The sequence below is a fragment of the Protopterus annectens genome, chromosome 16.part0 (assembly GCF_019279795.1).
Source record: "Protopterus annectens isolate FY-2018-M chromosome 16.part0, PAN1.0, whole genome shotgun sequence".
Lineage (NCBI taxonomy): Eukaryota > Metazoa > Chordata > Ceratodontiformes > Protopteridae > Protopterus > Protopterus annectens.
The window spans coordinates 878044162-878057266 of NC_056750.1; the positions used below are offsets into that span (position 1 = coordinate 878044162).

Below are 13105 nucleotides of genomic sequence, written 5' to 3' on the forward strand. Positions count from 1 at the left end.
GTTTTGAAAAGGCACAGTCTATTGTTTACTATAATGTGTTAAATATTTACCTTTTTTTGAATATAAATTTAAAAGATTCAGGTAACAAAGGAGCAATATTTCCATATGCCTGTAAAATGTGCTAATGTGTAGAAATCAACTGTTTAATTTTAGAAAAATTATACATAGTGACAAAAATAATTTCTAACCCTATTTAGTAATTTTTGAATAATAATGTAGGAAAGACTCCCTAGGTTTATCAACTGCAAAATCCAAACTCATTTGAAAAGCAAATCTTGGATACCCCCATGGATAAAACAGGGGTATAATTTCTTGGACTGAGAGGTAGATTAAATAGAAGAGCTACATATTCACCTTAATCACCTCCCCCCCCCAGCACACACAAATGTAATCTAGGAATATTAGTAATCATTTTCAGGGTGACAACAATTAGTCTCAAGCAAATAATTATTAGAAAATAGTTTATGATATAAAGCTGTACCCACTGTTTTAGCCAAAAGCTTGGTTATGTAAACATCAAGAAAATTAATGGTAAACCACTCAGACTTAAATATGATGTGAATTCTCCAAAGATTATTGCTTAGTAATTGAATAAATCCTGTAATTATGTTATCCACAAATAAACAGAAAGAACATTTTTGGATGCATTGTCATAAATATACCTGAATTCAAAATACCCATGAGCAAATCTGTGTAAATATGGGCAAATGAGGGCTCAGTGGCTAAGTCTTGCAACTATAAATAATCATGTTGAAAACTGCTGGTCTAGCGAGGTTAACAGAAAATGTTTAAACCCAAAAGTACATAGACCAGGCAATTATGACCAATAATTAGAGTTTCTGGATGTGCTCCATGGGGAGAATTAGTATATAATGATGTAACATCTGAAGTACTCGCACACAATTGAGGCTTCATTTGTATCTTACACACCAGTCATAAAAACTGGGAAGTATCTTGTTTAATCTACCTTGATGATAGGCAAACTTCAAAAAAGTCAGACGAAGGACCTGTCAAAGAGTCTATGTGCAACACTATAATGCAACCAGAAGGATTACTTAAGGAGATATGGAAAAAAAAAAAAAACTGAGGGTGAGGATCACAAATAGTTCTCTCTTCAGACTAGCGTTAATCACACCCTGATCACACATGATTTGGAAACAATTATTTATTTGTTGTTTAAAAGATAAATCGGGATCAAATGCTAGTAAAAGAATAAAGCTTTTGTTCACCTAGTTGATGTGTCTCAACTTCTCAACTTCATATGCAGCAGGAACTCACATTGTGATTTGCAGTTTATTTTCCACTAAGCACTACACAAATACAATTTTATAGTGACAGAGGGGTTGGGATTTATGGAAGGCCTACCAATATTTGTTGGAGACTGGAATATAGTCATTCATGTTAAAGACGAGTGAGGTGGACCAAAGACATTAAGATTTCCTAAACTGGATCAGTTTGCTGGTGTTTATACTATCACAAGAAGTCTCACTGTTTTATTGGCTATTCTGCAAATTGTACACAATATATTTAGTATTACTACAGATTTAAGACTAGATCTTAGAGAAGTAACATTCTTATTACACTAGACCATCCATTTTTGGTTAAGTGAGTGACTAGCCATCTGGTTGTGATTTCTAATAATGCATCTTTAAAATGGTTTGTTGGGTAGTTTGTTTGGACTACAACTAGAAAAGTTTTAATGGTTTACTACAGCTTATTTGAAGAAGGAGATGTTTACTGAAAAGTTGAAAAGACTGTTAAATGATAAGCTGGAAATACTGTCTGGGGGAAAGTTTTTCAGTATTGATATGAAACAGGTGATCTGCTGTGGTGACCCCTAATCGGGAAAAGCCAAAAGAAGAAGAAGAAGATATGGAATACTTTAAAATGGGAAAGTAAAGAGAAAAGTTACAGAGTGTACTGACCAATTATGGAAAAAAGGGAAGGATGTCCTAAAAATGAAATTGGTTGAACTAGAGGTGCTTCAAAATATATTTTATGATGGTGAAGATGATTTAGGTTAGACACCCAATAAACTGAATCGGGAAGTTGAAACATCATTGGATAATAGCTATGAGCTTTTGAGGAAAGCCTTAAGGGGCAATTTTTATTATCATTTGTCATTATACCAAATGGCCTTAGCTAAAAGAGCAAGGCATTTTAAATCATGAGCATAACAGTGGGCATATGGAGACATAATAGTAATATGTTAGGCAAGAATTCAGTGCTTAAAGTGGAGATATTTCAAGATTACCATAAAACAGTCTGCTTTGTGTAGACCATTTGAGGAGTATATGTTTAAATTATGCAAGATTATTTGCATGGGTTGAATCTACCACATATTACGACAAAATACACAGATATGGTGGTTAGCCTGACCACAGGTAAATAAGTATTAGACGCACTGAAGAAAAGGCCATGGGGAATACATAGGCATTGATACTATGGTTATTGAGGTATGCAGCATGAATGAGGATAGGCTAGTTATGGGCTTGTTTAGGCTGTTATTTATTTATTTAACATTTGTTTACTGGGAAAGTCTGACTGGGACAGAGCTCATTTTCAGAGGAGGCCCAGAGAGAAATGATCCAGATGCATGTCTTTGGAATGTGGGAGGAAATTGAAGCACCTGGAGGGAACCCACATGAATACAGGGAGGACATGCAGACTCCACACAGAAGGCACCCTAGCCGAGAATCTAACCAGAGAACCTCTTGGTGTGAGGCAACAACACTAACCGCTGCATCACTGTGCCACCCTTTGACAGCTTAGAGAGGAATTATGCGATGATGTTTTTTTCTGGTATGTGGAATAAACAAGACTTGATTAATTTGATTATGGTGAATTATACAGGGTCCAAAACACAGATGAAAATTCATGTGAGCTTGTCAGTGTTATTTTCTTTATTTAGGGGGAATAATCAGGGATGTCCATTTTTTCTTGTTTGCTCTTTATTTTGAACCCTTAGCAAGGAGGATTAGACAATCCAGGCCGAATGGTTATGAGACTGGGGAGAGACAAGTACACATTTTGCTTTTTGGTTATGACAATCTGACCAGTTGTGGATTTACCTTATTTATTTAAATATTTGGACAGTTTAAGGACTTTTTTGGGGTTACACACATAAGCATTTTTGGTTAATAATGATTCTGCTCCAGTGTTTGAGAAGGCAATGTGTTTATTTATGAAAGATTCCATATAATAAGTACTTGGGAGTCTGAATGGGTAATATAGTGAAACACTCAGTCAGTAAGACCAAGATGTTTAGAAAGGCTGAAAATTATTTTAGAAAATAGAAAGGCTAGTGCTGGACAAGAGAGTTTGGGCTTTACATAGTTTGTGTTTCTGCTATAATCTTATGTTTTTCAATCATTCCTACAAAAGGCCCTTCACACTTTTTGAATGTTGATGAGAAAATTATTTGGAATGGTGATAAGGTTAATATTTCATGAGATAAATTAACTTTATCCAAAGGCGAGGGAGATTTGAATGTGCCTGACCTTTACGGTTACCATGACAATATAAAGTACTATTTTTCTTAACTATGCAGTTATACCATTATAAATAAAAGAAACTCGCATCTTTGGTAAGTCTTAATATACAGTTATTTGACAGGAAGGTGATATGGCCTGATTTTGGTACCAGGAAGGAGACTTTATGCTATGATGCAGGTCATAGCAACTTCTAGAATTAAGTTTATGAGGTCCAACATACACCAGGAGGTGAACTTGATTCTGTGGGTTACAGTAATATTTGGCAATGAGAGGAGATGGGGATAAAAATTGGAAGCTTGTCAAAAATGCTCTTTTTAGGTGTTTTTTTCTTTATTTTTTTTAAGGAACAGCATTTTACTATGAACAGAATTTGTATTTTTACATACTGTACAAACCCCATGCATGGTGCACTTTTTATTTTGGCAATGACTGCTAATGCAATTATCTTATAATTAAATGTTTGTATAATACTAATAGACAAACCATGTCAGACAAGGGTCTATATTAGTTCTTCAAAATATGTATTTATCGAATACATATTCATCGACAGCTAAACAATGATATTCATTACAATGAAGCGCAGAATTTTTCCCAAGGTTAGGAACCACTGGGCCATCACCACAAGTTTGCTCTTTTTCCCACTGTAGTGTGATCTCGGAGTTTGTATATATAGTTGGGGGGGTGTAGGGGGCAAACCCCCCCACTTGGGTGGGTTTGATTTAGTGTGGTGGGTGTTCTGGAGTGCTAGGGGGCCAGTGGTTCCTAACCTGAGATAAAATTCCATGCTTTGCTATAATGAATTTTGCTGTGTAGCTGTCGATGAATACGTATTCGACAAATACATATTTCGAGGAACTAATATAGACCCATCAATTAATGATTACATTTAACTATTAATAACTTGTCATTGTTAAGCATGTAAATCCAAATATCTCAAACAACTACAGTATCTAGTCTTGATCTCCAAATTGATTTATTATTGATCCTTAGACAAAAGCAGTTAAACACACAAGTTAAATGTTTACAATACATTTGAGATCAGAAATTAACTAGTGACCACGTTGTTTTATCATCACTATGTTACACAACTTAACAGTTGGACTAGAGACTTCATAACTTGTATTGTAGTCCATTTTATTAAATACATTTAAATTTTAGCTGCTTTGTGTCTGTGCCCTATTCAAGCTCAACTTCCCAACTTCTGTTACAAGGACATTAATCCCATGCGGTCTTTTTTCAGCAGGGAGTTCTGTTTTTATAGGTTCATAGGTTCATAGGTTCATACTAGGCTATCTGCCCGAGGGCATTTACAAGCCTAGCCCATCGTTTTGTGGCTTACGCCACCCCTTTAGTATGGGGAACTATACCCATTATTTTGCTGTGCCTCTGTCGAGCAGTGACACTGAGGTAATCCCTGGGGTATATCTGCGATCTCCTATCCATTGGTCAAGATTTCTCTTGAACAAGGCCAGCGAGGTGCTCTGCCTCACATGTACCGGGATTTTGTTCCACAGCATAGGGAGTCTTTGGGTGATGAATCTATCCCTCCAGCACATCCTATTAATAGCCGTGTCAAGGTTTAAGTCTCCCGCCCTTGTGGCTCTGATGGATCTAGATTTTTTGAGGTGAAGCATATTCATCAAATCTGGGTTTGACATGGCCTTGTATGTTAGGCAAAGGTCACCTCTGAGCAAGCGGTGGCGACTGAATAGAGCTGGAGTTCTTTCAGTCGGGCAGCATAGGACATATTTTTGAGACCCTTTATCCTTTTGGTGAGGAACTTTTGTGGCCTCTCCAGCTGCTGCAAGTGTCGGGTCAGATACATTCTGAATGGGGCATTGTACTCAATCATTGGTCTGATGAGTGATGAGTAAAGGGAGACTATGACCTCCCTTGATCTAGATGAGAATCCCTTCATGATAAGGTGGGCAATGTAGAAGGTCTTCCTAACTACTTTAGCTACATGGGTGTCGAATGACAGACTACTATCAACCTGGGTCCCCAGGTCCCTGATAACTTCTTCTGTGCTCAGTGGATTGCCACCTATTTGGTAGCTAGGGGTAACCTTATTTTTCCCGAAGGGTATGACTATGCATTTTTGGCATTTAACTTTAGGCCGTGGCTCTGGCACCAGTTATCCGCTTCTGTGAGACCCTTCTGAAGGATATCTGTGTCAGATGTGTTTTCTACTATGGCGCCCAGTTTGCAGTCATCTGCAAACTATGTCAGCCATAACCCTCCTGTGTTTGCTTGTACTGAAAAGTAGATGCCAAACAAGAGTGGGCCCAGGACTGAGCCCTGTGGGACACCACTTGTGACAGGCTTTGAGTCTGACATGGCGCCAGCAACTCTGACCCTGTGGGTTCTGTCACTCAGCCAGTTTGCAACCCATCTTGTGATGTATGGGTTGACATTTAAGCTGATGAGTTTTTCAATGATACCCGAGTGGGGTATTGTATCGAAGGCCTTAGCCAGATCGAGGTAGGCTGTATGGACTGCCTTTCCTCATCAATGGCTTTGGTGACTGTTTCAAAAGTCAACCAAGTTTAAAAGGCATGATCTGCCTTTGACAAAGCCAAACTGGGTTGGATCCAAAGTCTGCAAATTCCCTATGTCTTTATTTATGAGGTCCATTATGATCCTCTCCATGGCTTTGCAGATAAGGCTTGTCAAGCTAATGGGCGGTAATTTCCAGGGTCGGTGGAGGCACCGCCTTTGTGAAGTGGTACCACAGTTGCAGTGCGCCACTCCTGGTGCGTATCCAGAGGTAAGACTTTGATTAAACAGCTGTCCTAGCTGTGGGTTTAATTCCTCATTGAGTTCATGGAGCACACAGCCGGGGACACCATCAGGTCCCATCGGTGCTGTGTTTTTTGCTTTGGAGAGAGCAGTTCTCACTTGGGCGCTGGAGATGTTTCGGGGGCTGCAATCGTTTGGTATAGATATCTCTCCTTTTGGGAGAAGTTTGCACTGAACCTGTCAGCCAGTATGTTGGCAATGTCTGTAGGATCAGTAATCTTCACATCATTTTGAACTAGCTCTGAGCATATCTGGGAGTTTCCTCCCAGGTTTCTAACATAGCTAAAGAAGGCCTTATGATTGTCTTTTGAGTCTTTAGCTATTTTTCTCTCGAAATTTGCTTTGGATGATTTTATGAGAGCTCTTAGTTTTTTACTTATAGTGATCAAGGGTGTCTTACCTTTTAAGGATTTTGCTCTATCTTGTAGTAGCTTCCTCCTTTTGTTGTAGAGTTTGTTTATGGCTGGGGTCCACCAGACTGGACGCTTGCCTTTGGTACAAAGAGTCTTTGTTTTGCTTGGGATTGCCTTATCCATGCAGTCCTGCAGGTGCTGGTAGAAGGCATTTGTAAGTGATTCAGCGGCTTGAGTACTGTTTTCCGCTGGCTCGGGGGCCTTAAAGGAGACCACACTAGTCTTTAGAAGTGTGAAGTCGGCTTTTGAGAAGTTCTTTACTGTGGTCTTTTTTATTTCAGGTGGGGGTGGGATGAGGACCTCCAGCGAGATTAGTTTGTGGTCTGATCTCACCAGTGAGGGGTACACCTCCGGTGTTGAACATTGTGCTCCCATGTTCGTGATGATGATGATGATATTATCTGTAATAGTTCTCAGGTCCACACAATTTCTGTAATCATATTTTTACCTATCTTATTTATAGTTTGTGTTCTGTTTTCTATTTTCTAGTTATGGCTTTCTTAGTCACTATCAGTGCTAAGGACAGCAATGCTTTTATCTCTTTAGTAAATTTTATTTCACACCAGCGCAACAAGAACATCTTTATATTGAAGTTAAACTTTCTTCTAAGTACAAGACTTACCATAATGTTCAATTCTTCTTTGCACAGAAGCAACTGTTTACATTCCCAAAATATATGCTCCTAAGAGTCTGTTTCTAAACCATCACATCTCCAAGATATGCTTCTTGTCCATGGGAAGATTGCTTCAAGTACTGTATCGTATTTGTACAGAACTGTCTGTGTAAACATTTTCATGCAAAAATTCAGAATTTTCTTGACTTCCTTGCATATCTATGGATAAGATAAATTTCCCCTCCACTTATTTGTAGTGTCTCTAATTGTAATGCAGGTGGTCATTTGGGAGTGGTTGTGCTTTGCTGGCAACAGAACTACAGTTTAATTAATGTGTTACAAGTAAAATGCAAAAGATTGGTAATAAGTGCAAGAAATATGGGATGACTTATTGACTTTTTAAATCCTACAACTGTTGTTGTGATATTGTAACTGGATGCTAGGGGAAATAATCATGAGATTAGAGGTTCAGTGAGCCAAATTTGAAAGGGTTTAAGAGTTACTTCTTCTATAGTTTTGCATAACTGTAAACATGAGCGAGAAATTTTGTTGGATACAAGCATATCTGACTGCATATGACATTGCATGAGGTCACTTATCAGATTATGCAACAGATTCTAGGAATTTTCAAATATTGTGAAAATGTTTCTACAGGTGGTTTTCCACTCCACAGGGACTGAGAAGGGTATTCCTTCCTGAACGTGGGCCCAGTATACTGGACAAGTGATTTGAGTGCTTTTTGCATTTTGAACATATTCTTTTTCTTGCTCTGGATTAAATATATTTAATGTGGCTTTAACACAGCCGATAAATGGGTATTACATACAAATATAGAAAGCACTAGAATTTTATTCTTATCACGATGCAGAATTAGACACACTATACAAAGAATATGCAGTTTTATTTTATTTTATTTATTTTTTGCTGATAACTGTGCTATGCAATTCTAAAAAGGATGTTACAAGGAAATGAAAGACTGTTCTGTCGATTACTGATGATATCATATAAAGCATAGAGAAGTTAGATAGTCATGACAGTGGTTTAGCAGAGAACATAAAAATCATGGACTAAATATGCAGCACTTTGTTTACCATGGTGAATTTGTAAGGGCATTGTTTAACAGGTTATATTAGAGGCATATGTATTTGCTGTATATGATGCCAGTAAGTTTGAATTCTGTTTGTGAGTGTGTTATAATCGAACCTCATATGGTCGAGACCATAAGTTTGAATTTGTAAAAGTTTGAGCATTTCAATGGAAATCTCCATAAGCGGAGGTTTCCATTTTGTTCAATGGGGTGCGATCTCGGAGTTGGTATATTTAAGTAGCGGGGCATGTGGGGGGGTGAGCCCCCCTGCTTAAAACAGTTTATTTTGTTTTCTGTTGTTTTTTTGTTTTTTTTATGCATAGTCGAAGTTTTGTAACTTTGAACATAATGGTTCGAACATTACGTGTTTGAAGTTATAAGACTTTGACTACGTGATATAGACACCTGGAAGTCTTGTATACATTTTGTTGGTTATAACTTGCTTTGACTTTGGTTTGTTAAAATAGTTTTGAAAGAGTACTGTGAAAGATGTATCACATGTATGACTTGATTGTGTTTTGGGAAATAGAAAAAGATAGTGTCAAGCGAGGGTTACACATACTGAGAAGTTTTACTGAATTATAGCTTTAATATTGTGAATTATAACCTTCCTTTGTCATGAGACAGAATGTTATGGATGTTATTGCTTATTTGTACTGTTGTTCTGGATACTAATAAATAGATTCTTACAAAAATATTTATTGATAAAGTATAAGAAGCAAATGAAAAAAAAAACTTATATTTTATAAATAAGAATGTTCTTCTTCCTCACAGAACTCTTACATATTCAGTGGAGGCTTGGGAAGTTAAGCTCTACAAAGCTTAGTATAATAATAGCAAATGAAAGGGCATGCTTAAATAATTACAATATTGGATAATGCATGTACAGAAAAAGCACCACAGTATTAAATAATGCACATATAGGCAGAAAGGATGCAATAGTTGAAAATACTCTGATAAAAACAACAAGGCCGAGCAATGGTTTCATAGGTTAATAGATACATCCAAGGCTAATGACTACTGTGGCCTTTTTAAATGTAGCCATGCATCCTAAATGTTTGACAAGTTCTGGTACCCTTGGTAGTGCCAGCAGGAGCCTGGGAGATGAAACATTTACAAGCAGGGGACTGGTAAATAAAACATAGGGCTTGTGAGATGAGCCTTTTACAGATTGCCTGTGTCCATTAGAGACATAAGATGCCAAACCAGGGATGAATTTCTGGTTCCCCAACCAGTTGTTCAAGCTAGACTTGAATTGGGTTAGGGAGGAACTCTGCTTCACATGGATGGGGAGCCTGTTCCAGAGATGGGGTAGTCTCCGGGATACATACCTGTCTCTCCAGCAGGTCCTATTTGTATCACAGACAAAGTTTAAGTTTTTACAATGGGTAATTCTTGTACTGTTTGTTTTGTGGATATGAAGGAGGTGCATCAGAATGGGGTCTGAAGATGCTTTGTATGCCGAGCATAGATCTGACCTCAGCAGCCTGTAGGAGACAGAATACAGAGATAGGATTTTGAAGCAGTCTACATAGGACATATTATTTATGCTCTGTATTCTTTTAGTGAGGAATCTCTGTGGACATTGCAAATGTTGGAAGTGCCTGGTTAAGTGCATACCAAAGGGGGAACTGTACTCAATGATAGGTCTAATGTGCACTGAATACAGTGAAACAATGACATCCATGGAACTAGATGCTATACTTTTGTTTATAAGTTGCACAAGATAGAATGGTTTCCTCAGTACCATAGATATGTGATGGTTGAAGGCTAGATTACTGTCTACATGTGTTCCCGTGTCTCTGACTATGGGTCACCTCATAGGGATGTGCTGTTAATATGATAGTTAGCAGGGGTGGATGACTACAAAAGGATACTATTACCCTTTTCCTGGCCTTCAGTTTTGGTTCATGCCTCTGACACCAGTTATTTGTCTATGTCAGCCTTTCCTGGAGAACAGTGGTGTCAGTAGAGGAGTCTATGACTCCTTCTAATTTGCAATCATCTGGAAATTTGGTCAGCTAGAGGCCTTTGACATTGGCCTTGACATCAAAGAAGTAGATGCTGAAAAGGAGCAGTCCGAGGATTGATCCCTGAGGGACTCCACTGGTGACTTGACTCTTTGTAGAGGTGGACTTCCCAATTCTAACCTCCTGGGGTCTGTTTCTGAGCCAGCTGACTATCCAGCAGGTGACATAAGGGTTTACACCAACTTATTCAGCTTGTCAACAATGCCTGAGTGAGATATTGTGTTAACAGTGAGAACCATTTTGCCCTTGTCCATTGCTTTGGTGAACTTATCAAAGAAGTTCACCAGGATGATTATGCATGATCTGGCACTGATGACACCAAGCTGGGTTGGGTCCAGCGTCTGGAGGTTTCCTATGTTATTATTAATCATTTCCTTCATAATTCTTTCCATGGATTTGTATACGAGACTAGTGAGGATTATGGGTGTGTAATTTCCAGGGAACGTAGATGGTGCTACTTTGTGCATATGGATGACAGTTACCATTTTCCATTCTTGAGGCATTAAGGCTGTTTGGAGGCTACAATTAAATAGGGATTCCAGTGGGCCTGATATGTCATGTTTCATGCTATTCAGAAAACTGGGATATTGTTGAAGCTTACTGATGCAGTATTCTTGGCCTTAGAGAGAACATTGAAGACCTGTTCCTTAGTGACAGTAGGGAGAGTTATATTTAATGGTGTTTCTTGAGGGGAGGCAGGGGAGGAGGAGAGAGAGGGGTAATGTTAGAGATGATTTTGCCTGCCAGTAGGTCTGTTTTATCTTCTGGCTCAGTGTTGGTGGCTCCATTAACAATGAGCTCTGCACACAATTGTGTATTGCTTTTGAGGTTGTGGACATAGCTAAAGAATGGTTTGTGATTGTTCTTGACCTGGCAGGCCAGATTTACCTCAAATTTGTCTTTGTTAGACTTTATTTGTCCTCTGAATTGTTTGTTTATTTTGATGAGAGCTCTTTTATCCTGCTGGGCACTACACCTCCTAATTTTGCCATGATTTTCTTCCTCCCGTTATACAGCCTATTGATGTTGTGATTCCACCAGGGTGGCTTTTTTGAGTTAGTTTTGTACTTATTTCTGCTGGGTACAGCTGCCTCTATGCAGCTATTAACAAGCTTGTATAGGGTTCTTGGGAACAGTTCCACATAGCCAGCTATGTTCTCAGGATTTAAGAGGATTTTATTTTGCCGGGTTATCACTTAACAGTAGGAAGTTGGTCTTACTGTAGTTTCTGAATGTTCCGGGGATAAATGGGTTTCAGATTTAATTTTTACTTCAAAGGAGACCATTTTTTGATCTGACCGTACCAGAGAAAATATTACACTGGGTCTGTGCAATGCTTTCCCATGTTAGTGAGGACCAGATCCGGGATGTTTGTACCCCTGATCAGCATATTGACAATCTTGTCCAGGGAGTTTGTGTTTACAAAATCCAGGAATCTCTGTGCCTGCACAATTGGTGTCCTATGATTCCCAGTTAATAGTGGGGCAGTAGCAGAGCTAGGGCAGATCAGAGTGAGAGGGGCAACTTTCCCATGTGCAAAGTGTTATAGGAGATGTGCATGATCAACCTACCCCAATCTCTCTTTAATGCAAATACCGGCATTTAAAAGCTGGTATTACATTTGCATTCAAATCTGAGTGCTGTAGCACTCCATGTCTGGTCTAAATCGTAGCAGCTGCTTGCTACATTGTATACATTGCTAAAAAAAAAAAAAAAAAAACTAAAACCTGAGGGGTGCAGCACTACATGCAGGCAGGGTATTAAACTGTAGCCAACTATTTGCTACATTTTTAGCAAGCAATTTTCTATAATTTAAAAGAAGATTTTTTTTTAACTAAAACATGAACACTGTAGGGTTCCATACAAGCAAGTTAAAAACTATAGCAACTGTTTGCCACATTTGTAGCAAACATTTTGCTACAGTTTGAAAGAAGAAATATTTTTTTCTAATAAAATGTATTGTAGGAGGGTTGGGGCAGGGCACTAAAATGGGACCTGAATGGTTGGGGCAGGAGGGGGAGTTGTCATTTAGTAGAAGGAATGTGGAATGTCTTTTTTTTTTCTCTTCAATGGAAGAGTTGGGGGTGTGTGGATCTAACAGTAATAAGCCGATCGGCTTAATACAGTAAATGCTGAGCAGGTGGGGTGTTGGTTCATGGTACCGGCAGTGGGCTCTAGTCAAGCCAGCTATGCATCTGTAGTGGGGTAACTAAAGTCACCCATTAATATGGTATTGGATTGGATGGTGAGAGTTTCCAATAAGCTTAAATATGTGTTATGAGTTTTCTGTGTCATAGAGGGGGACCTACAGCTTGCAAGGAAGTGGTATGGGATTTTATCTATGGTGATTTGAACATGGAGAGTCTTAAGTGCATCATCCTGTTTGACTAGTCTGGAGGTATATTTATTTTTGATGTAAATAGAGACACCTCCACTTTTAGATCCTGCCTATGTAGTAGTGTGTCTAAATGTGTGGACTGTTTATATATACAAAATTGTAATAAGACTGTAGATACAAACAAGGACAAGAATCTTCAGAAATTGCAAGACTGACACAAAATGTCATTACTATACTTGCTTTCTCATACACAACGTACACACTAGTCCATCAACAAAGAAAGTCAAATGGCCAAGAGGCAATAAAGATAGATGTGTAGAAATGAACCACC

The 13105-nt window shown here is 38.5% G+C and overlaps 1 protein-coding gene across 1 annotated transcript in view; it reads right to left on the reverse strand.

The window, feature by feature from the left end:
- Positions 1-10623: 10623 nt before the first annotated feature.
- LOC122790675 (extracellular calcium-sensing receptor-like) overlaps positions 10624-13105 on the reverse strand; it is a 93241-nt gene continuing 90759 nt past the window's right edge. Inside the window, exon 6 of the mRNA XM_044058198.1 lies at positions 10624-10692. Within this exon, the coding sequence (XP_043914133.1) occupies positions 10624-10692 (69 nt within the window). The remainder of the gene's footprint in view (positions 10693-13105) is intronic.